At 51.8% G+C, this 24810-nt stretch overlaps 1 protein-coding gene and 1 long non-coding RNA gene across 6 annotated transcripts; one reads left to right on the top strand and one right to left on the bottom strand.

Annotated features, from left to right (window-relative positions):
• Positions 1-2073: 2073 nt before the first annotated feature.
• LOC134049558 (zinc-binding protein A33-like) lies at positions 2074-7865 on the bottom strand. Of its 3 annotated transcripts, none has more exons than XM_062502088.1 (7): positions 7807-7865; positions 7006-7280; positions 6316-6411; positions 4453-4686; positions 4060-4079; positions 3246-3361; positions 2074-3150 (listed from the first exon to the last, which is right to left on the bottom strand). In XM_062502088.1, the coding sequence occupies exons 2-7, from the start codon at positions 7276-7278 to the stop codon at positions 2606-2608; spliced, it is 1284 nt and encodes a 427-aa protein (XP_062358072.1). In that variant the 5' UTR covers positions 7279-7280; positions 7807-7865; the 3' UTR covers positions 2074-2605. The 3 variants fall into 3 exon arrangements, with proteins under 3 accessions (XP_062358072.1, XP_062358073.1, XP_062358071.1); XM_062502089.1 differs by having other exon boundaries at positions 7777-7830; XM_062502087.1 differs by lacking the exon at positions 7807-7865 and having other exon boundaries at positions 7006-7762.
• On the top strand, positions 6975-13428 carry LOC134049559 (uncharacterized). Of its 3 annotated transcripts, none has more exons than XR_009933618.1 (3): positions 6975-7071; positions 10412-10711; positions 12160-13428. It is a non-coding gene; the product is annotated as an uncharacterized LOC134049559 (long non-coding RNA). The 3 variants fall into 3 exon arrangements; XR_009933617.1 differs by lacking the exon at positions 12160-13428 and adding an exon at positions 10737-10892 and having other exon boundaries at positions 10412-10572; XR_009933619.1 differs by lacking the exon at positions 6975-7071 and adding an exon at positions 7158-7234.
• Positions 13429-24810: the final 11382 nt, after the last annotated feature.

The raw sequence follows: 24810 nt of genomic DNA on the forward strand, positions 1-24810 counted from the left end.
CACTGGGGTGGCTCTGGGAACACCCAGGGACAAAGCAATGAGGTAACCTACAAGAAAAATACAGCCTGGACCTGGGAGAAGATGGCAAGAGCCAGCCCTGGCAGGTGTAGAGTCTGGATGCTGGGGTGAGGGGTACTTCAACTCCATGGTGCCCACTCTCCCATCCCTATCCCCTCCTGCCTGAGCCAGGCCAAGCTCAGGTAGTCACTGCATTCACACCTATGGCTCCTACTCCAGGGTGCTCTGGTTTGTCAGAGAAATGTGTTTTTCAGGCAGCATTTAGTGGCAGACTGCATTTCCTCACTGGACTAATGCCACACCCACAGCAGCCCAGAGCAGCATTTTCCCTGTATGTAGGAGCTGCTCTGCATCCCCAGTTCATCCCTGCCAGAAGGACCAGGCAAGGACATTATACCCCAAAATGTGCCTCTGCCTGGGAGCAGTGTGCCACAGCCACCACGCACAGCCTGGCAGGAAAAGGAAGGATGTGCTTCCTGAGGAGCATCTGGGACAAGGCTGCTCTTCAGCTCTGCCTCAGGCATGGGGAGGGTGTGGGAGGTGGCAGCAGTGCAGTGGCACATGCTGGCAGCTGGTGCCACCACGCTGGCCCATGCAGCACACGGCAGTGGCACTGGGCAGCAGGAGCTGGCAGACAGCAAGGCCTGGCTGTGCTCACCCTGCCAATGCCTGGCAAATCAGCCTCCCCTCACACCTTTGGGACTACCTGCTGCTGCCCAGCTGCACTTTGGGGCAGGCTGGGGAGCTGATGGGTTTCAGCCTTCCCCACAGTAACTCCCTGCTATGATCAAACCAGCCTCACCTTTCCAGAGGCTCTGAGTCCTTGCAGGGGTAACAGCCCTGCTTGCAGCCCAACAACAGCCTTCTCCACTCTTATTTCAGCTAGGGCTGTGGGGCAGTGAGGGGAGGAGATGAGAGCTGGGAGAGGAGGCTGAGCCCCACTTGTGGGTCCAGCACTCACTGGCTAAAAGCTACCAGGGGCCAGGAGGGAGTGCAAACCCCCAGCATCCCCTCCACACTGCAGCCCTGAGCAAGGCTGCACAAAGCAGAGGCTTTCGCCATCCCTGGGAGCAGCCCCAGGCTGTGCTCAGGGCTCTTGCACAGGACACATCCGCCTGAACCCTGGCTGGGACATCCTGCCTCAGGCTTCTCCTGTCCTGGCACAGGCACCAGGCACCCCCAGCACAGGCACACAGAGAAGAAACATCCCTTGTAGCACCACAGAGGAACAGGGCCCCTGTGCCATCCCCTCTGGGCAGGGAGAGGGCCAGTGAAGGTCTTCCTTTGGCAAATGGCCCTGTGCCCAGCTGTGGGAGCTGGAAAGCCTCACACCTGGCCCTTTCCACACCACAGAAAGCTGAGTCAGAAGTGTCTGGCTCCAGCCAGCACTGGGGACAACACAGTATTGGGGAGCTCCAGCCTCTGCTTTGAGCCTGGAATGGATTTGGGTGGGAAAAACATGACATTTCCACCCACCCCAAGCACTGTCATTTTCCCTCCCACCCACCATTTCCACCAGCCAGGCCTGGACTAGCAAGCACCTCTGCTGACTCATGAGGCAGAGACACTGCCAGCACTGCCTGGGCACAAACCACAGCAGTCAACCCCCCTTGACTTGCCCCCCTCCAGGGACCCCTGCCTGCCCTCCTGCAGGTGCAGTGCTGCCAGCAGGGCCACATGGGGCTGATAGGAACAGCCACATTCTCACTAAATTTGGAAATTGGGACTCGCTATTTTTCACATGTACAAATCCTTAAGACCCAGCCAGGCCAGAGATGGCCAAACCTTAAAACACTGTAGCCCAAGGTCAGGGCTAGGCTCAGGGGACCTCTCTCCCTTGTTCTCAACAGTAAATGATGAAAAGCTGCTGCAAGAAGGGCAGGGAGTGCTCCAAGGTACTACTATTCTTCCAAGCCTCCTGTGCTGCAGGCACAGAAGAGCCAGGGCTGGAGCAGAGCTCTGGGGGGGGCTGTTCCGTGCCCCCTGGCTGTGCAACACCCCAGAGCAGCAGATCCCCCCAGCACACAATCCCCGAGCAGGCCCAGCAGGCACCAGTGGCTTTCTAAGGAGCTTTAATAGTAAGGGAGGTGAGGGAGCTACGCCGCAGTCCCTGGGCTGCGCACTGGGCTCCCTCTGCTGCCGGCCCGGAGCCCTGCCCAGGGAAACTCTTCTAGCAGAGGCTTCTCGCGGTCGGGATGTGGATGGAGTTGAGAGGCACCTGATGGTGGCCCGGGACTGCTGCCCTCCTCCACGGGGCAAATCGGTGGGAGCAGAGAGGCAGGTGATTCCAGCAACCCACAGCCACCGCCCCTGCAGCCCCGTGGCTGCTGCTACTGAACTGTGCCGTGCTCAGGAATGGGAGGTTCTTCTACTAGGGGTGTCAGGAACCCCTGTGAATGCCTTTTAGCAACCACAGCCATGGCACAGGGGAGGGAGGCAGGTCCTCGGAAGACTCATCCCCTCCTTCCTCCCAAAACTGAAACTAGAACAGTTCCTCCAACACCTATCAAGTTTGTGTGTGCAGAGCTGGCATCCTGCACAGCCCCAGGGAGGAGCCAGGCTGGTGTCCCCAGGGCAACCCCATCCCTCACAGGGCCAGGTGACAGAGGCGCATGGGCTCCACGTTGTCCCTCCCATCACTGAAGCAGGTGCTGAAGAAGGGGCAGTATCTCTTGGCAGAGACCTGGTGGAAGGTGAAGAGGTGGGACATGTCCCCAGCATCAAAGAAGGTGACTGTGCCCTCTTGGCAGTCCAGGAAGATGCCTACTTTCCGTGGGGGCTGGTGGGGAGTCAGGCGCACCCAGGGGGTGGCAGAGGCCCAGTACTCTGTCCTGTTCCTCAGGCGAAGTGTCCAGTAGCCATTCTCTGGGCACAGCTTGACCTTGGCTGCCCGGTCCACAGTCTCAGCAGCCACTCCCAGGTCCCACTTGGTTTTGCTGCCTACCCAGACCTCCCAGTAGTGGCGGCCGCTGTCGAAGGTCTGCGAGCCCAGGACATTGACACACTGACGGAAGCGCAAAGGGCTGATGGGGACAGGCTGGGCTCGATCCCTTTCTGTCACTGCTGTCAGATCTCTGGAGAAGACCAGGTTGGGGTGGGCTGACTCAGGGTCAAAGGTGAGTGGAGCAGGAGCTGCAGAGACATCAAGCATGACATCTTACCAGCTGTAGACTCCTTCTGCAGAACATCCCTGGCCCACCACACCCATCTCACAGCGATGTGCTCACCAGGGTAGATGGAACGCAGCATCTGCCTCCAGAAGATGTACTGCAAGGGACCAGTGTGGCAGTCCCTGTAGTGCTGCAGGTCCAGGGCAGGCAGGCTCTCAACACACACCGAGGGCCTAGGGCAGAGAGAGGCAAGCAGGGTCAATCCCTCTGTTAAGCCACTGCCAATGCATGCAGGAAAAGCACAGGCAGGGCTGCAGGACAGCACTGCATGGGACAGATTTGGTCAAGACAGGACACAAATGTCTCTGCTTTCTCTGCCTGATGCAGCTCTCCTCCCAGTGCAGTGAGTGGCTCAGGGCAAAGGTGTCCCAAGACAGAGCCAGCAGCTCTGCTTGTGGAGCAGTGACTCCTGGCAAACCCATGCCCAACACACCCAACAGGATTCCTGCATGGCTGAACAGGCCAGGCCTGTGGAGTCAGGCTGCATACCAGGGAGGGAAGGGACAGGGACACACTCCCCTTTGGCAGCTCTGCAGCCTCATGAGCAGCACAAAGCTGAGAAAGGGCACGGAGAGGATGAAGCACACAAAGTCTGTTCCCTCTTGCAGCACACATAGCTCTTGCACCAATTCCAAACCACTGTCTCCTCCACTCATTCTTCCAGCCACATCAACGTATAAGATGCGCCCTGGGAAGAGCATTCAGTGTATGCTGGGTACCAGCCTTCAACTTGCATAGCACCAGCAATTTCCTAAGAAATTTGTGATGCTTTTAAAACTTGAGATAAAGAGTCTCTCCCCATGTGGTCCCAGCCAGGGACTAAGATAAGCTCCTAGAAAGGGAATCAGCTTCTTTCATGCCAGACACATACCTGATATCCAGGCTCTCCACCTGCAGTGAGAAGCAGAGAGAATTAGCAGTCACTCGAATTCATGCAGCTGCACAAATAAATTCCTTGTCCTACATCCTGCTGCCACAGAGCACAGAGAGAGGAAGCCAAGCTACCAGGACCTGCATCCTGGGGAAAACTGTCTGGGCGCCTGGATGGAGAATGAGGAAAGCTCCCAAGACCTACCACATCTGATGTCACCGTATCCCTTGTGGCTAAAGTCTCCAGACTCCAAGGGACTGGGCAGATAATCCAGAGGGATGGCAGTGAGAACTCTGGGGTACAGCCCAGTGCTGTCATTTAAGACTCTCGCATCCCAATCTGAGATCCTGAAACATCCCTCAGCCTCCTGCCAGAGTCAGCAAAGCATCTCACCTCCAGCAGTGACACATCCTCCATCTTGCTCAGGGTCTGCTTGACATGCTCAATGTCCCTCTGTAGCATGGCCATCCCCTCCTCCAGCTGGCCAACGTGCCTGTGCAGCTGGGCCAGTGACTGCTCCTCCTTCTCACCCAGCTCTGCCAGCACAGCTCTCTCCTCTTCCTCCAGGATCTGATGAAGGCGAGCAAACTCAGCCCGAATATTGAAATTCAGCTCCCCAGACACTTTCTGAGCAGAGGGAAGAGGCAGAAGGTGAGTCCCACAGATAAAACATACAAGCAGGTGCACAGGATGGCTGTGCCTGTTACTCTGCTTACAGAGCCCTAGAAATTTGAGGTTTAGACATAGCAATGACTTTTTGGATGGAGAACAGGACACAAAGACAACCTTTAAGGCTGCAGAACCAAAGGAAAAAAAACAACAAAAACCCTCAAGAAAGAGGCCTACCAAAGGCCCAGTCACTGTAACTAGAAATCCCCATACGCAGCCACAGCCCTCTCCCACACCACCAGGAATTTGCCTGTGGGCAAGAACTGGAGCTCTTTAAATTTTGCGGAGCTGCAGACTCAGCTGTTCAGGTTAGTTTGCATTTATTTCACATCGTTCCAGACCCCGAGAAGAACTGCCTGATGGGCAAGCTGCACAAACTAATCTCTGTCATTAAGGCTGATAAAATCCCATTCAGCTCTATCCAGAGGTCACTTTTTTCCAGTTGTTTACTTGCCAGCCAACCTTGTTGTGCTCTCACTGCCTTCCTGCCTGTTTATAAGAGACAGCCAATGACTTTTTATTTTCCTTAAATCTTTAAGCTTTTAATCTCCAAATGCAACCTTAGCCCTCATTACTTTCTTGAGGAGTGCTTCCTGAAGTGCACATCCCTTTGTCCCCACAGGAAACCCATCTCCCTCAAAGATCTGAAGCTTTACCATCCTCTTCTTGCTCTAGCAGGTGTTTGTGCTAACACACCAGAAGCACAGAGGAGGTGCAGGGCCTATTCAGATCAGCCCTTTGCTTTTTTACTCTTGAGACACCTCTTGGCTCTTGCACAGCAACAGGAAAACACGTGCTTATTTGCTAATACTTCCTCATTAATCTCAAAGGTCCATTCTACATCTGGCAAGAGGACAGAGGTTTGAAATGGTACAGGCTGGGGGATCAGAGGCTCAAGTCAGAAGACAGGGTTTTTTCCCCCCTCTCAGTTTTATCTCATCTCTGAACTACTTCCATTTTCCTTTAACTCCCCTTCCTTGGTTTTAAGGCTTTTATGCCACCCAAGAAAGCAGCACAGTCAGACTGTGGCTGTTCTCACTTCACAGATCTGTACCCACAGGGAGCCTGGTCCCTCTCAATCCCATGGAGAGCACTCAGGCTCCTCATTCACCTCGGAGTTTTGCAGTGAATCCCAACACTGTGACAAGGGCCACTACTCTCACAGTGGTGCCAACCCTGCCACTGACCCAGTTCCTTCAGCTTTGCTGCCATCCCTTCTGACATGAGAGGATTTTAGAGCTGCCAAGAGTTAATGCTCTCCCAAAGAAGCAGCACTGCAGGGCCAGAGCAGGTTGCCCACAGCTCTCACCACTCACTATGTCTCAACTCTGTTACACCAATGCACTTTATAAACACTGCATTAATATGAGTGCTAATGCTCCTCCCAAAACCTCTGCTGAATATCCAGCAGTGATGAGCATGGGCATACATGCAAGGGAGTTGGTGTAGAACCCCATCTAGAACTCATGTAGAACTTATCTAGATTTTTACAGGAAGCTGAGCTAAACCTCAGCTGAAGTGATACACACATCCTCTGTGAATACTGCCCCAGAAGCTCTCTGAAGAGCAGCTCCCACAGCGTGTTACCGTCAGGCTGCAGATGTCCTCCTGCACCACACGCTTCCTCTGCAGCAAGTTCTCCATCTCCTTCTGACGAGCTTGCAAAGCATCTTCCAGGTGCTTCTGCAGGAGCAAGGAAAAGAAGGTAAGGAGGCCATTTCACCATTCTATTGTGATTCAGGTACAGCCCAAATTCCTATGGTCAGCATCAGAAGGAGACTGCAACAGGATATCATATAAAGTCTGTAAGGAGAAGCAAGCACCTGATGCACAGCCTTGAGAATTAAGTATATGTGCATGTAATTAATCCAATTTATTTTTAACGCTGGGAGCTCCAGCCTGGGATATCTGTTTGCACAGGCTTTAAATGCTGCATGTTGTAAAAGGACTGTCTCCTCAAGCAGAGAACCTGGCACAAGCAGCCCTCACCCCCCTCTCACTTAGGGACCATATCCTTAAATGAGAAATGACAAAGCTGCGGTAGGAATCAGACACAGCAGTGAGGGAAACAGAAATACAGAAAAAAAAATGTTCAAGATACAGACAGCTGTAAGGAAATAGGGAGAGGGACTAATCAGGAACAGACACAGACGTCACTACACTTGGGTCAGATAAGGTTTCACAGCGGGGGAACTGCCCGTGGGAAGAGGGGCGGTGGCTGCACAGGGCTCATGTGGCACCTGTCCCCTTCTCCCCACCCTGGCAGAAACCACTCACCTGCATCTTTTGCTGGTGCTCCTCGGTGCCGCAGCGCCGCACTTTCTCCACCAGCCCCGAGAGCAGGTAGTGCGTGCGGAAAGCGCGGCTGGGGAACTTGCGGCGGCACTGCGGGCAGGAGGGGACGTGGGCGCAGCTGTCCCAGTACTCCTGGATGCAGGCCTTGCAGAAGTGGTGCATGCAGTCCAGCATGACGGGCTCGCTGAACAGCTCGCAGCAGATGGCACAGGTCAGCTCTTCCCGCAGGCTGCGGTCCTGGCTCCTGCCGGCCATCCCTGCTGGCACACAGGTCGCACCCTGAGCTTCCTGCCACCACCATAAGCAAAGTCCCATCCCTCCGGAGCGGACCGAACTTCTGCCGCTCCTGCGGTCTGGATCTGGCAGGGGTGGTTACCCGACTTGGGGCGGGAAGCACAGGGCCTGCCCAGCTGCTACACTGGGTGGTCGCAGCGCTGGAAAGCCCCAAATTATAGAGCAGACCTGGCCGAGGGTCACTCCTTGTGCACGGTAACAACTTTTAATTTCCCGTCACTTCAGCAAAACCGCTGAGTGCGTCTGACGCGGCCCGGCCTCGCATCCCCACGGGGCCCCAGCACAGGGGTCACCCGGCCCGAGGGCTGTCAAGCACCCACCCACATCGCGAGGAGCTCCCGGGCCGAGGCGGCACCGGCACCGCCGTGCGCAGGACCCCTTCGCTCGAGTCCCGCGGGGCGCACCGTCCGCTGCCCTGCGCAGGCCCGGCCCCCCGCCATCCCAGGAACCCCACCGTACTGAAACCGCTTAGCTTAGGTCCGGTCTAACCCAGGCCACTCCGCTCCAGTCCCACCGCGTCCCTCTCCCACCTCCGACCCTCCGAACTCGGGACCATCGCCCCGCCCCTCGCGCAGACTGACGCCCGCCCTGACCAATCACGGCGCGGACACGCCTAGTGCCCACCAGCTCATTGAGTGGGATCCCGCGGGGGGGCGGGGCGCGGTCCCGGCACGTGACCCGGTCACGTGTGAGCGCGCCGAGACAGCTGCGGGGGCTTCACGCGCCGCCCGCGGGAAAGCGCATGTGAGGCCGGAGGGTGCTGGAGTGCACTGGACTAAAGGACACTGGAGTGGAGTGGAGTGGAGTGCACTAGAGTGGACTGGACTGTCCCTTTGCTGCCCGAATACTGCCTCTGCACCTCCCCTGCACTGGCCTTACACCGTCGTGCACTGGCCCTGCACTGCATAGCTTCTGCCCCACTGTTGCATTCAGTAAAGAGCACAGAAATGAGCTCCAGGCCAAAGCCTCCCTCTCTTTCCCCTGCTCACAGTACCTTCAGAACACAGCTCTGGCCAACGCTTTAGAGTCACAGCTTTGGGTTACCTCAGAAATCACAAGGGCTGCGGGCTTGTTAGCGAAAGAAAGATAAAGAAGGGTTTTCATCCTTGTGTAGTCACCTGATAGTGGGCCCTGCAATGTGGGAAGTGGCAGACACTGGTGGACATGTGAGAAAAATCACAAGAACTTTCAATATTGTAAGTAAAATCAAATAAACCTGAAAGGAGAGGGGACACAGGGACTCACAATAGCTGCACAGACCGCCTGTCTCCTTCCTAACCACCATTAGAACCGGAGCATGCCCCCAAAAGGGCGATGTGGCAGGCACTGCCCAGCTATTGCCCTCCTCCTCCTGCTGCTCTGTTTTCTCATTACAGCCGTGCAATTAGTGCAGAAAGTATTTCTGCCCATCTTCATTTGCTTGTCTGAGAGATTTTCCCAGGCTTTCTCTCGCACTGTGCATGCTTGGTGACTGGCACGTGGCCACAGCAGCCCTGTCTGCAGGCATTGGCCTCTGCCTTGTCCCCAGCTGCCCCTCAGGCTCACACGCTCAGCCACAGCCTCATGCTGATGCTTGGACTTGGAACATCACTGCATGCATGAAGAGCAATCAGTCATGGGGGATGTTGGTCATAGGCAAGCAAGGTACCTCTGGTTGGCCAAGCAAGTGACATCTATGGACACCAACAAGGTCAGGCCTTGGCCAAATGGGCTGGAAGCTCCCACACAGTTATTGTGGGGGCTCAGAACTGCTCCAGCTCTCTGAGAAAGGTGAATGTTGGATGCACCCTCCTGCTCCAGCACCCATGGTGGCTCTGGGACAGGGATGCTCAGTCCCCACTGCTCACTGGGCACTGAAGGACAAGAACTCAACTGGGCAGGGATTGTTTCCAGCAGGCTGAACCTGCTCCCATTGCTGCCCTTTTATCCTTTCCACTGCACAACCTGGAAGAGTGCCCCTGGGAATATCACTAGGATGATGACACTGGGACCTAGGGATGACACAAGGATCCAGAGATGCCTGAACAATCTCTCAGCTGTGATTTCATGCAGCAAAACCTCAGTCCCACATTTAGATCTTTGTGCTTCCACTAGGCTGGCTCTCACCCTGTGAACATGCCACGGCTGAATGGGAGTAGTACCAGTGCCAGCCCATTGCAGCGGGACAGCGGCTGGTGTTACCTCCCATCCTCCTGTCACATGCCAGCAGTCCTGAGAAACAGCTGGCTTTGAACTCGTAGATTTTGGATGGGAGCAGAATCATCTCCTTAGATGCATCCTTTTGAGAAGGAAATGGCTTTGTCATCTGTGTCCAGCCTCCTGGCTTTGCCACTGCTCCTTATAAACTTAGGAGACCTTATAAACTATGCACAGACACACAGACAAGATTCCAGCAAAGGACACAGAGCCTAGGGTGAACCAGGATGCTTCTCCCTCACCTGTTGCAGCACTGTGATCCTTTACATGTGAGGCTCTGCAGAGAGGTCAAAGCTTTAATAATTGGTTTTTAGCAGAGATCTGGAGTATGCTGTGAAAGGTTATGTTCTCCCAGCAGCCCAAGCCAACAGTGCTGGGAGGTGTCCCTGTGAATCAGGATCTTTGCTGTGGTCAGAGCTCATCTCTCCCCATCATGGAACCCAGGAGGTGACAGCCTCCCTGGGGCACCTGTAGGCCCGTTGTTTGGAGAGGCCATAGCTGGATAACTGAATCTTCACCCTGAAACAGCAGAATTTGGGATAGCTCAGCTGATGTCAAACTTCCCCATTGTCTCCTCTTTTAGGCCCAGCTGGAGCCTAGTCCTGGTCCCTCTGTGCAGAGTGAACAGCAGTAGCATCCCCCTGGCATGGCACCAGGCTGGGCAGTGCCAGCACATACCCTGCCCAGGACTGGCACAGGGCTATGGGATGCTGTTCCCATGGAAGAGATGCTCTGCACCAGGGTGTGGAGCTGCCAGGTTGGGTTCAGGTGCTTCGGGACATCCTTCAGCACCCAATGGAGTCCTGGACCCATTGATATATAGTTTTTTCCAAATAACTCCTCTTGCTGCCAACAGAACCTGTTGCTCATGTAAAATTACTTATTTCCATCTTTGCAGGTTTGAGCTACAAATGCAGATTTCGGAGCCAAAGGAGGAGTGGCACCATTTTACCATGCACTGCACTAACCCATCAATCCAAGAAGAAAGTTCTAGTACAGATGGGAATGTCCTTGTCACGGCCATTTCACTTTCTGGGACATCAACTTCAAGGTCTAGCAGTGAGTGACAGTCATTTCCCAATGAACACATTTCCCTTCTGGGGATTGAAAACACACACCCGAGCGTCCCCTGGTCTCAGATTCCTGTTTAAGTGCTCCTGGCATCTCCTTCCTTTCAGCACTCACTTCAGTTGGCAATGTAATGTTTTTCTTTCTTTTTTTAGCATATTCTTCTTGGGAGGCTCCAAGCTCTGGGCTGGGACCTGAGAATGCTGTGTTTGGAGAGTTTGATTATGCGCTGGGGAGGTGAAGGATGACATGGATTGAGAAGGGTTTGGCTCAAAGCACATGGATTGGGTCCAAAACTCTTCACTGTTCTCTGTTCCATGCAATAAATATGTATTCTTGGAGATGGGTGTCAGAGGAACTGTTTGGCCTTGCAGGAGGAGGGGGATGAAGTGGGAAGTGTAATGGGTCCAGTTGCTGGGGACCTTCCCTGGGGTGTCAGTGAAACACGAAGGGAAGGGGAAGCAACTGCAGATCCCAGTGTCAGTCCCTTGTGTCAGTTCTCCAGAGGCAGGCAGGGAATTTCCATGGGGGACAAGAAGTTTTGCATTTTGATTTCCCTGCTTCACTTTGGTTTGAGTGCAAGTACACTCTGAGGACTTTGATTCCTCTGGATCCTGCTCTCCTGCAGTCTCTCCTGGAGGATCCTGTGGCCCTCCCTGAGCAGTGCCCAGCTGTGGGACAGGAGAGAGGCAGAGGGGTAAATTTGGGTTGATCTTTTCTTTGTGCTGACATGGACAAGCCCCAGGTGAAGGACTCCATCAGGGTGAGGATGGGGTAGCTTGAAGCCAGCCCTTCCCACTGCTCTTGGCATCTTTGTTCAGGGAGGAGTGGGGTGCTGCTGGTCCAGGAGAAATCCCCAGACTTCCCATGTCCCAAAAAGCAGTCTGCATCCCAGGAAGCTTTGTTTCTGTGGGCTCCTGCCAGCTCTTTCCTGCACTGAGAGCAGGAGGGGGAAGAAGTGGAAAGGGATTGCTGTAAACAGAAAGAAAAGAGTGAGAGAAGAAGGGATGAGGTAAATCAAGGTAATAGCAGCATCACTGCTAATGGATATTACACTTCCCTCCGTGATCTCAGCTGCAGGGACATGATTTAGAGGCCTTGGTTAGAAAGGCGAGCAGGAAATGAAGCAATGCTCCAAGATATGGTATCTTTGGACAGCTGCAGGAGAAAGGTGGCTAGAGGCGACCATTATTTGCCAATATTTTCTTCCCAGCCCCAAATGATATTGCTGTTTTGCTAAAGCCAGGGCCTTCAAGGCTTTGGAGCCTCTGAATTTGTCTGACTATGAACTGGCAGCCATAGTCCAGTTAAAAGCCCTGATGAGATGGCAAGAGGTGTTGAGCAGGCTCAAAACATCCTAAACACACCATGAAAGGACCCAGGTGAAGTGAGGGCAGGAGTCTGAAGGTTTATATGATTTTTCCCCTCATGTATCCAGGAGAAGGATTGGGGATCAGCATAGACAAATCCATCTCCTACTACACAGAGGGAGGGAAACAAGGTTTGGTACAGGCAAAGGAAGATGAACATGGCCTAATAATGTTTATGGGTTTTTGTTTTTGTTTTTTTTTCCCCCAGGGATGCTCAAATAACTCAGTTCCAGGGGACCAGTTTCATGTGCTACTGAACTTCTCAGCCCTCAACTTCTCAACCTCCCTCCCCAGGGCTCCTTATATGAACCATCATGAGCAGGCCTGTCAGGCAGTCTGTCCTGCCCTGTGAGATTCCCCATGCCACCCCACCAGGCAGCCAAGAATCCATTATGTTTGCATTCCGCCAGCATCCTTCAGCTCCCCACACCCAGGCGCCAAAACCAGAAGATTTCTGCAAATATTAACATTTCTGGCTGCCACTTGTTTGCCTGTTTATCCTGAGCTGTGCATGAAACCTCTCTGATACTCCACACGCAGCATGGGCTTGGCCAGAACAGCTTTGTCCTCTCAGCCTTCTCTGTGATGGGTTGTGTGTCAGCCCCCAGCCCAGTGCTGGTCACTGTGTGCAGGAAGTCTGGAATGCTCTTCTTCACTTGGATCTCTGGTTCAGGGTGCTGAGCATTCATAGATGTGCTAAGATGCCCCTTCAGAGCCTGAAACATTTGCAGATTTTGATTTTTAATGTTTATTTAGGTTTCTGACCTCAGCTCTCTATAGGAGGGGTGTGGCAAAGGTCGTCATGACCTCGGGCTGGGAAGGCTTGGCTACTCAGGATGCTGGAGTTTTGTCCATTAGCATCCACATTCCAGGCTGAGAACACAGTAGCCATGAAATCCATGCCTGTGGTCACATCACATACTCATATTGCTTTTTCCTGGCTGGGCTGAGGCTGTTTGCTATATTCATTACTTACATTAGAGACACCTACAGAGCCCAGTTCTCTCCCTGATGTCACATATGAAAGTCTTCAGTCCATTCAGTGGAAATGGAAAGAATTAATTTACCATCACACAGCCTTCAAGAGCCAAGGGACGTTTCTGCAGAAGATTCCACAAGAACAGTATTTCTCAGTGCAGCATTTCATACACGGCACAGGCTATTAGGCATAAATGTCCCCCTTGCTATTTATTTTACACTTTGCTATCTGAGAAAGATGCAGATGTGCTCCAAAATCTCATTCATTTTGGAGAAACTGAGACTCCACACTGCCTGCAGCTCAGCAGCCTCAGCCTGGATGTACCTTCTGTGCTCCCAAGAGGATTTAAAAGCAGCTCTTTACAACCTGGCTCTACTTCTCCTCCCTCCACATTCTTACGTCCATACACTGAAAGCTGGAGCCTGAGAATCACCAAAGTGGTCACCAGAAACAAAATGAAAGAAATTCAGTTGCTGTTGAGTGAAAGAACCATCTCCTTTAAAGAAAATTATTAAAGTGGCTGTACCTTTGTTAAAAAACCTGAAAGATCCTCAAAAAGACTTTCCTTGTGGAGCTGTCGCCATAACAACGAATGTTTGCAAAGGATGCAGTGGGGAGGGAGCAGGGAGAAATGTGCCCTTGTTAAGCACAGAGTCCCTGCCTGGCCACACAGCCAATGGCTGCAGGTGATGCCAAGGATGAGGGGCAGGTCAAACCAGCATAGTCCTGAGAATATTGCAGAAGCCTGAGCTGTTCCCAGTGTCTGTACTCGTGAAGTTGTGGCACTGCTTGGTTGGGCAGCTCACTGCCACCTCAACCCTGTGTCAGAGCTGCCCTGAACAATCCAGGGGCCAGGGCTGCCACAGGGGCCAGGCTGAAGGTGAGGCCAGGGGTAGGTGGTGGCCTTCAGGAGGCTGCAGCTCCTGTCTCTGGACAGTACAATAAATACTGAGAGGGATGATCTTACCACAGAAATCATCTTTTTTGAAGTCCTGCCCTTTGCTTCCCATCCAAAGCTTGCAACCTGATTTACTTGTAATAGGAGATGAGGAGGCTCCTTCCTACTACTTTTTCAGGGTAATAAGCTGGGGTGCTGCCTTGCCCAGGACAGTTGTCAAAAGAAGGAATAACCCATTCTGGATGCATAGCACCAGGGGCCCTTCTACCTTTTCCCCTTTCTCCAGCTACCTGGGCTGGCTGTGCTCCTCTGCTTTATGCTGCAAAATAACATTACATACTCTCTGGTCCTGCATCTTCTGCCCAGAATGAATGTCACCCTGAAGGAACATGGTTTTCCCCACGGGAAGCTGAGCACTACAAGCTGCACCACTCGAAGGCACTGAATGCTCCCAGAGGTAATGCTGTGCAAAGCCATATTTCCCTTGATACCTTAAATATCTTAAATGCCTGGGGAGAAATAAGTCTTTTCTCTCTTCAGCACGAAATGGCTTTCAAAGTAGATTTGCTGGCTCCACGCTTACCTCCCTCGTGTCTGGTGTGAGCTCTTCAGCGAAGACAGAGAGGAAACTGCTCATCGAATAATAAATTGCAGGCACGTGCTCCCTTGAGCAGTTGTTTGGAATGTGTCCCATATGCCTTGTGCCAAATTTGCTGGCCAGGGAAGCTCAGTGGTATTAGCATGTTCCAGTTAATTAGGGCTGTGAGTTGTCCTTTTCATCGCCTGAAGAGCTGAGAGAAGGACAAACCCAGAGCACTGCCTTTATAAGGCTTTGTGCTTTCCAGCACGGTCTCCACTTGGCTTGTGTATGCTCTGCTCATGCCCTGGGGACCTAGCTCTTCCCCATGGGGCACTCGGCGTCATACCTACCTCACAGTGTCAGACACTGACTTGTGAGTCATGTTTCTGGGGAACACGGAGCCAAATGGATTTTCAGCCAAATCCCTGGGTTTATATCAGGAGTGGATCTAACCCTCCTGTAGACACTGCTGCCAGCCCAGCCCGGCACTGCTAAGCTGAGCAGGGCACAGGTAACCGGCTCCTGCCCACACCTGACGTGGGTCCCCACAGGACCAGAAAAGATGGAACAAGGCAGTGAAGCAGCAAATATGACCCTGCTGTTGCTAGGGTGGTGCTGAGTGCTGGATCCCAGCTCCTGGATACCTGGTGCCTTTTGGCAACCCCAAGCCCATAGAAGACAAGTCATGATCTGAATTTTCCAGACACTTGCATCACTTTCAGTCTTGACACTTTGGAAGGGTTTAGGCTGGGGCTGCCATCAGCCCATCCAGCTCTGCCTGTTCTCATCACACAATCCAGCAATTATAGTGCTGTTTGTTATCTCAGGAGTGACAATTTTTTTTGCCTGGGCAAAAATTGCTTTGTGGGACTGTGAAGCAGGAGTATCCAGTCTGGGAGAGCAAGACCATGATGACAGAACACGCTGCCTAAATGAGATGGGCAACTTAGAAAGAAATCCCATGGGGCAAAGTGGGAAAGCAGCTGCCACTGCTGCATGTCCAAGCACCAGGTCCTCTGCTGCAGGGGTGAGTTTGCCAGAGTGAAGCATTTTTATCACCTTTTTTATGTACAGAGAACTGAGATACATCAAACTATTTGCCCAAAGGCAGACAGGGAGTCTGTGGTAGATGGGGGAAACACGTTCCAACCCAAAAACTCATCCATGTTTCTATTTTACCCAGACAACTGCTGGTCTACACTGTATTGTATTTTTGCAATCCTGGCTCTAAAGAGCTTATCTGACTGCAATTATCCTCTTCTGCAGAAGCTGTTTTCTACCTGGCTCAGTACACAAACAACAAGCAACCCTCTAATAAATTAACAAAGCTTTGAGTGCAGTGACTTGCAGAAATGGCAGCTAAATGCAGAGGCCAGTTCTGGGCTTCTGCATCAGCAGTGCTGATGTCTGCCTGGAGAAACTGCCTGGAGTCCTTCTGTCCTGATGTGAGGATGATCTAGGGATTTTGTGTGTCAGGGTCAGATCCAGGGGTGAGAAGGGGATGGAAGGGGTAAACCCTTATAGGCATTAATTGACTTAATCAAAGGAGCCCTGTGGGTTTGCCCCTGGTGGGGCAGGAGCTGAAGTGTAGTGATGTGTTCAGCAGGACAAATACTGTTAATCTTTTTCCATATGATCATGTCCATCCTGACTCACTGACCCTCACCCTGCAGACACGCTCAGCATCTCTGACTTCTGCCTGCCCTGAAGGTGAGCAGAGCTGTGGCAGACCCAGGTCAGTCCCAGGCCAACCCAGGGCTCATCTCTCCTGCTGCTTCTTCAGTGTCTCTCACTGACAGACACTATCAGTGTCAGATAGCTCAGATATTTTAGAAAACCTTGTCCCTGATGGTGTCTTTGCTCCTTCATTAATTCCAGGAATGTTCACATGGGGACAAAAAGCTGTTATGAAATGAGAATCTGTTTTAAAATTCAGAGAGGGTGCAGAGAGCTTTCGATCCGCCCTCCCACCCCTGAGTCTCTTTGTGGCTAATTTAGTTCCCAAATGCATCAAACTCCCAAATCCACTGCATCCGTGAACTCCGGGGTTCAAATGGAAAAGGGGCTTTTGTGTTACCAAAACTTGCTGATACTTTGAAAGCTGCTCAGGAAAACAGAGGCATGACACCTCAGGAAGGACCAGTGGAAATATTTTGGTTACATGCAGGTGGAATTAAACAGATGTTTAAAAAATGAAAAGCTGCTTTTTAAAGTATGTCACTATTCCTGCTCTAGATGAAGCAGGATGAACCAGAGCATCTGGAAGCCTTGGTAACAGTTTTCTTAGAGATTCCTCCCAGGGACTGAACAGATAATCCACCTTCCTTTCTGACAGAAGTTAAACTACAGCAGATGGCTTACAGCTGCAAGGTGGTGAGACCGAGGACCTGCTTGCTCACTGAGGCAGAGCAGATTACAGGCCAAAAGACAGCCCTCTTCTCTGCCCCATTTCTCAGCCTTTTGACATAATTTTTTCTCCCTGGAGTACAAAATTCATTGTATTTCTCAGAAGCATGGGTGAGCAGACTCGCTTTTGCCTAATGAAAGCCCAACCACTGGGAAAGGCTTTCGAGCTGCAAAGATCCTTTGAATGATCCCGTCATGTCTGGAAGGACACGAGGCTCCTGGGACACCCGTGCAGGAGTTTGTGGGTATCCAGCCTGTGTGTTAAAATGCCCCAGGCTTGAGATTGCAGTGCATGCAGTGGGCCCTGGCATCTCTGCTCAGGGCTGCTTGAACACACCAGGACAATGCAAGGCACCATCTTTGTATTCTCCCAGTCTCCTCCTTCAGAGTGTTGCTGGTTGGGGCTTGGAAGACCTTCAGCTGCTTTGGGATCTGTAGGCTGTGTGGGAAGGTTGTTTTATGCCTTGGTGTTCAGGCTGCTGCAGTTTTTCCTGTGAGTGGTCCTCTGAACCCACCAGGAGTCTGAGGAGTCTGGCACCACAGCCCCCAGGTGTCCTTTCCCAAGAAGAAGAAGAAGAAGAAGAAGAAGAAGAAGAAGAAGAAGAAGAAGAAGAAGAAGAAGCCAAGGCTGTGCTGCACCCACTGTTGGCTGTAATTCTGTGGTAGCTGGGTGAGATTAAGCAGACTGGCAAGCAGCCTATGTCTGTGGCTCTGAGAAGAGCCTGACTCCCAGGGACAGGGCTGGGGAGCACCCAGGGACCGGGCACCAAACTCCAGATTGGTGGGTGCCATTTGGGATGACAGTCCAGGTGTGCTGAGAGGTCAACTGCACGTTTTTGCACTGCTCTGTCTGGTTGAAGAGCTGAGGTGATGTTTTGGAGCACAGCAGGTTTTGGTGCTCCACTGACCCCTTAGACCATGGGAGAGGACATCTTAGGGACTTGCACTGACTAATCCATGATTTAAGAGTTTGCATTTGCTATCATCCAGCAAAATCCATGTGCCAAAAATGACTGGAATTCACCCCGTGGTCCTGATGAAGGTTCACAGCTTCAGACTGCACAAATTTCTCTCCTGTCAATCACTGCCTTCTCCCCAGGCATCTTATTTCAGCCCTGGTAAGAGAAGAGTTGGGAGTGGTAGCAAAGGAACCTGGGGAGAAAGCAAGAAAAATCTCACAGAAGAGAAAGGAGGAAAAAAAATAAACTCGAGCTGAAATCAACCATCCACTGCTGAGGACCCTGGAGAGGAGGAGTATCCATCCACTAGGAGCAGGGGGAAATAGCATGCACCACTAAGTTCATGTTAGTTGCTTTTCGCCTCTCTCTGCAGACCACTGGGAGACAGCAATGGCTCTTTCCAAGCAGTTTTGTCTTGTCCTGCTTCCCTCCACTCCCAGCTTTCTGGAGCAGCTAAATCAACAGCCTTAGGGAAAGTGAAGGGAGAGAAGACATGAAACTCCCACAAAAATCCAGTTAGCACAGCTGGTGGATTTCATGCCTGGTCCTTTCCATTCTGAAAGGGAGACAGAGAGATGAGGGGAAAGGATGGGACTTGTAAGGACTCTTGTCCAAGTCTTGGGTTCAAGTGTCACTTTCCATGTGATTTCAGGAATGTTCTCATTCCTCTTTTTCTGCTGAGACATTAGAGTGTTTTCTTTTTCCTGATGTATTGTGACTTTTTGGCACAAAAGGGTGTTTGAAAAGCCTCCCTGTCTCTGCTCTCACAATGAAAAGGAGTTCACTGTGGAGGTAAAGAGTAAGATTTCTCTGATAGAATTCCAGCTGTAGGTACTCAAAGCCAAGGAGAGGTGCCCTTCCCCTCAGACTGTTGGAGCATCTCCTAGCCCAGGTGAGCTGCAAATTCACAAACTGCCTGAGTTAGAAATCCTATGCTAAGAACACACAACTTCTCCTTGAGGGCACAATCTTTGAACTGGTAGGGCTTATCTGTGCTTATCTGTTTCCCTGTGTTGTGTTTAGAGTGCTTTCCTGGGCTCCAGCAAGCTTGGATTTTGCAGATTTGGACATGAGGATGCTGCTTTCCTGTCTCTCCCTCTTTCTTGGTTCAGGTGTGTGGACAGTGTTGAACATCCTAAAATCGAAAGTCACTCTATTTCCATGTCCACGATGAATCTGGCTCTGGAACAGAACAAGCCACTTCCAAGTAGCTAAGCCTTTTCAGCATTGCTTCTGTTTGTACCTCAGGATTCCCTGAAGTCCCATTCCACAGCTGCAGATTGCTCTGTGCACTGTGCAAACTCTGAGACGGAGGAGGGTGGAGGGAGGTCTGTGAAAGCTCTGCTGAGCTGCAGGACCTGCAGACCTCATCCTGCAGGGCAGGACCCTCCCCCCTCCCCCCCCGGACATGACTTTGCCAGTCCAAACGAGTTTAAAGCTTGAGGAGATGGGACAGCTGTGGAGTGAGGGCAGATAACACTTGCCCGGGTCTGTGGTATGGACAGGGAGCTTGCAGAGCTCCAGCTCCCAGCAGTTCTCCCTGGAGAGGAAACTGGATGTGGTGAAAAAGCTTCTCTCTGCTCGATGCAAGAAGCCCCTCAGTGGCTGAACACTGTATAAACAGCAGCAGCAGACTCCCTCCCCCTTTCCATTGCTGTTTGTTAAACACACGCTCTCTGCCTTTCTCTCATTCAGGAGCAAAGACAGCATCCAGCTTCATGAGACAGGGCTGTCAGTCACCCTGCAAGAGGGGGCTCTCTGGGTGCTCAGGGAGGGGTTCTAAAGCTACTTCTGGTGATGAAACACTCTCCAGCAGCCCAGATCCTCACCTGACTTCCTCTCTTCCGAGGACAGTTGCAGAAAAGTGCTTTCAACTCCTTTGCCACGGGTTGACTTCCAGAGAGTAGAGAGGACCAAGTGCTCCATCCTGGCCAGCGATGAGACAGTAACTGGAGGTGAGTGGCTCGGTTCCTGAGGAGGAGCATGCTTTGGCCTTTGTAGGTGGGTCAGGGAGGGCTCATCTGAGCAGCAGGGCTGAGATGGGACCAGGTCTTGTCCATGCCACATGGTTCAGGCAAAAGAAGTCCAAGCGTCTTTGGGAAACTGGATTTGGGGACTGACAGCCCTAAGAGCTGGAATAGAGAAAGCAAACAAGAGATAATGGCAGGAGAGTTTTGAAAGGTCCCTGAGCAGAGGCAGGGAGTGTGGGAAGCAGGATGCTAGGTGAGAGCAATCAGGAGAGCAGGTTGCTCCAGGGTGCTGCAGAACCTGGGCACATAGTGCTCCAGAGGTGCAGGTGTGGGGCTGAGGTGCACTGAGCTGTCTGAGAAATCCTGATCTCTCCTGCAGTCTGCCTCCTCGTGGCTTGGTACAAACCTCCCTCAGCTCCTCTGTGCTGGGACCGCACATGCTGCTGGCAGTCAGCTCTCTGCCACAGATCACTGTCCTCGGAGAGGGAGATGCAAAAGGGGGTATGGGATACAGGAGGAATATCAGTGCTTGCTTTCTCTCAGCACCCATTGCATGTTAGTCCTTGAACAGAGAAATCCTCTTATGGTCCTGATGCAGATGGATTTTACCTGCAGAGTTTCTGGTGTGTCCCAAAGCAGGATACTGCATTTTCTCCCTGTTTGTTTTGACAGTGAGTTGTTATTTTCCTCTACTCCACTGTCTTACCTACCCCAGACTCCATAAATTTCAGGAGGTAATCGATTCCCTAGGTTAACCAGGATCCATCCACCATGCTGTCTCTTCCTTTCTGCAGCCCCAGCAACTGGTGTGTCTCCATCACAGTGTCACCTATTGATCCCTACGTCCCAGCCAGCCTTGCTCTGTTGCCATGACACATCCCACAGGGCAGAGGTCCTGCACTGCTCCCCCCTGCTTTCTGTAGGATAAATTCCCATGACAAGGCATGTATCCCTGCCAAACAGATCTCTTCTCACCACCTCCTTTTTCATCCTGTCCTGAGCTGGGTGATTATAGCAACCTCATTGCCTCGTTCCCTTCAGAGTCTTCCATGGCTCCAGCCTAGGTAGGGACACAAAAATATTTAGTGTGAGGAACCACAAGAAATCCCTGGTGTATCTGCTCATCCTTGCACTTTGTCTCCCAGTGCCAGTTCTATGCTGGGGTCCTCCAGTAGCATTTCTGGGTGGCAATGAGTGTCTGATGCCATGAGGTTTCTGCACCAGTGGCCCTGAGCTGGATAGATAACTTACAAAGCCTCAGCAGATGTGCAGGTGTGCAGGTCAGAGGGTTTTCCCTTTTGCTGGAGTATCACAGCAAGGCAATCACCCCTTCATGGGAGATGGAAGGAGCTGGGATAATTTCTATCTGTTCTTTGGCTCCAGGAAATCATCCAGAGCTGCTGTTTGTCCTGAAACCTGCCCATTGCACAGAGAAGACCAAATTAATTTCCCTACATCAGTCATATTTTGCATATTCATGCAGTTCCTGGGATCTATATTCAGGTTTTATGCTGAGATGCTGAGTCCTCTCTGGTGGTAAATACAGGAGGCTGGAGTAAGAAAACTTGGACTCTGCCCAAGCCCTGCCACAGATGTACTGTGTGGTCTCTGGCAGGCTGGTTAACCTCCATATTCCCATTTGTTGTGTTGTCCTCCCTTAAGTGCTGTGCTGTGGGGTACAGAGACACTGAACTGCTGCCTCTTGAGTGCTGGAAGGGAACATGAAGGTGGTAGAAGGTGATTTGTCCTAGGATGACCACCAGCTTCTTGTGATGAGGGATGGTCTCAGACCTCCTTGTCATGGACATCTGTCTGGATATGGGTCTGGGAATGAGATGAGTCAGTGCTCCTGCCTGAGCTGCTGGAGATTAAGGGATTTGGTGGAGTTGGGCTCCTTTGGAGGAAGGATAAGCATGGAATAAATCAGTGGGCCAAGCCATAGAAGTATCCATCAGCCTCAGTTCTCACACTCCAGCATCACTGTAGAAAGAGTTTGTCATTAACCAAATAGCAGAGACTGGCCCAAGTCCCTTCACTCCTTCCTTTTGATTCCATGGACTCCAGTCTCCCTGTTTGGACAAAAAAAGAAATTCTAATTAACAGGCTCTGTTTTCTCCAGCCCTCTGTGCACCCTCCCAGCCCTGCTTTCTGGACCCTGCCAGGCTTTACATATGGCTCTTCCAGGTCTGGATGTGCCTCTTCCAGTCTGGCTGAATGCCTGGGGCTGTATCAGGGACATGGGGAGAGCTGGGGCGCCCCAGGAAACAGAGGTGGACAAACCCCAGGGCACCTGATCTAAGCCCTCTGTAGGAATGGATTTTGGAGCTGTCACTTTGGTCACTGTCCCAGTCATTGACAGCAGTGTGCTGAGTGAAGGGCTCCTCTATGCTTCCCCACTTCCCAAAGACTGAAGCTTGCTGGCACAGGGAACAACTCTGTCTCACTGGGAGCCATCCCTGGGTCCCAGCCCTGCCTCAGGCTGAACCTCAGCTGGAGCAGAGGCTGAGGGTTAGGGTTATCTTGATACAGGCAGCACACTGTTTCTGCATCTCTTCATGACAACTCAGCACAGAGGAAAGGATCTGGATAGTATTTCTGCCTCCTCCTGATCTTTCCTGCTGCTTTCTTGTCCCAAAAGCAGCTGGGTCTCAGCTCCAAGGATTTTTTTCATCTAGTCTGACAGGCCCGTTAGGCACTGGGCCTGACAGCAGCCTACACATATGCCAGCACTTCCATTACTTGCTAGAATAGACCTCAGTCCACTCCTAGCAGCATCCCAGTGACCACCAGACAGCCCCTAGAGTGGGAACATTTATTATAATCATTTTGTCTCTTAATTAAAATGTCTTAATTGATTTGTAATGGTTCCCCTTTGGAGAAAAAACAAAACAAATGAAGTCAAATAGTAATTCCATTAAGGCCATTTTGTTAGGGAGTGAAGCAGCTCCAGTAACGATGATGTTCCTGGCTCCTCTCATATAGTGGGTAGCTGCCAGTCTCCAGCAAAAGGAAACAGGCTGAGATGTGAGCATGGGAACTGGCAGCCAGTTAGTAGATGAGATGGAGAAAAAGAGAAGGAAGTGTCCACTGGTGTGGTGCCAGGACTTGGGTACAGAAGATAAATGGAACAGGCAAGCCATAGAAAGGGTGATAAGAAACAATAAAGTAATGCTGAACAACCCAGAAGGTTTGAATCCCAGACGGGCAGCAAGCACGAATAGTACAGTCACTGAAAGTGTCCCTAGCACTTGCTCTGTCTCCTTGGCTGACCTTACTCTCCTGGCAGTGGGGTTTGCTCAGGGCCAGCTGCAGAACAGGGGTCTGCGAGGGCGCCAGGCTCTGCCAAAGAGGCTGTGGCTGTGCCACCTTCTCAGGGCCCTGCCTGTTCCCCTGCTCTGCTTTCCACTGCACCCACTGTATGTCATGGCTCTGGGTTCCTCTCTCCTGTCTTAGAACCTGGAGCTTCCCCTTGGTCTTTCCAAGCCTGGGGCAGGGATGTTGTGGAGGTCTGAGATCACCCTTAAACAAACCCAGACCCTAGCAGATCCACCCATTTTTTCCTACTCTTCTAGCAGTAGCTACATGGTGTCCACTATCTCACAGTGTCTGAGCCCAACAACCTCATTTACAGGAACTGGCATAAATCAGTCTGCAGAGTGAGATGTTAGGCAGGCAATTTGACATGGAGAGGGAAAGAAAAAAGGGTGCCTGCAGGGGTGGTTTTACTGCAGGCAGCTCTTCTGCTGAGCCTTTCCAGGGTCCTGGCTTTGCAGCCAACCAGGCTGGGAGCAGCTCCTGAGGGGAAATCACTACCCTTGCTCTGAGGAGGGATGACAGGACAAGCAGGTTGTTCAGGTTGCAATGTAATTGCAAAGCATTCTCCCCTCCCAAGGACAGGCTGTCCGTAGACCTTTGGCTTGCATGAGACTTGTAGGAAGCCCACCAGCACCCAGTCAGCAGTGCTCACATCTTTTGTGGGACAAACCCAGTTCCTCGAGGAGCCTGAGAAGATACTCAGCAGCCTGCCTCTAATTGCCACTTCATTTAAGCCTCCCTCCCTTAGTGAAAGGGCATTTCCCCCCCTCTCTGCAGGTCAGAGAAAACACAATGCTTTGCTGACCTCCCTGCTTGAGCAGAGTGATGACTTTGTTTAAGTCTGCAGTGGGAGTGGGGCCCCACTTACAGTGCGGGGGAGAGGGGATATATGAGAGCCGTGTCCACCCCTCACCACATAGCCCACAGGAATTCTGTGGAGGCTGAGGAGCCAGTAACAGAGCTGGCTTTTCTCCTGCTGTGTTTTGATTCAATGAACACCCTGCTGTGACAACACTCTGCTGTTCCAGTGGCACCTACTGCCAGCCAGGGTTCCAGGCTGCGTCAGCTCTGGCCCCTGGTGCTCCCTGCTCCCAAAGCTATCCCACGCAGGCATTTGAGCACCACGTGGCAGGAGGCTGATGGACACTGGGGCTCTGGCTCTTGGCCTGTCTGTGCCTGGATGCTCAGCAGCAGCTCTGTCAGAGGTTTGTTCACAGCTTCAGTGGTTTATGCCCTGCAGATGCATATCCCTATAGAAGCTCCCTCCTCTGCTGAGCCAGCGGATGGCTGGGTGTCACCAACACTGAGAGGACAGAGATGTTCTTTTAGGGATCTTTGGCAGAATGAAGATGGCACTAAATCATCGTGACAGTTAAAGCTTTGTTTCTTTATCAGGGTATTATGATTAGTGGAGAACAGAATTTATGATTGAAACAGCACAAGATTTCTACAAGCAGAATCAACATAGTACAATCTACAAATAGCAAAATACAGAATTTATAAATAATTTATGATTTCTAATCACCTAAGTAATACAGAATTTATAATACAACTTACAGTTTATAATCACCTGGACCCTCTTCAGATTAGACCAAATCATAATACATGGTTTATTGTATCATTGCAACAATCATAATGTAGACTCAAAAATTCTATAGAACAATATGAGCCACTCACTGAATACTTGGAGAAAGCACAGGATGGTGGAGGTGTCTCCTGGCCATAAGGTCCATGGGTCTCACTGTCCAGTAG

Source organism: Cinclus cinclus, chromosome 14, assembly GCF_963662255.1.
Source record: "Cinclus cinclus chromosome 14, bCinCin1.1, whole genome shotgun sequence".
Classification (NCBI taxonomy): Eukaryota; Metazoa; Chordata; class Aves; order Passeriformes; family Cinclidae; genus Cinclus; species Cinclus cinclus.

Coding starts and splice junctions, on each gene's coding strand:
- LOC134049558 (XM_062502087.1), bottom strand. CDS start 7,338: ATGGGACTTTGCTTATGGTGGTGGCAGGAAGCTCAGGGTGCGACCTGT. Junction 4,080..4,452: donor AGGATGTGTCACTGCTGGAG/GTGAGATGCTTT, acceptor TTCTCACTGCAG/GTGGAGAGCCTGGATATCAG. Junction 3,151..3,245: donor GCTGCGTTCCATCTACCCTG/GTGAGCACATCG, acceptor ATGTCTCTGCAG/CTCCTGCTCCACTCACCTTT.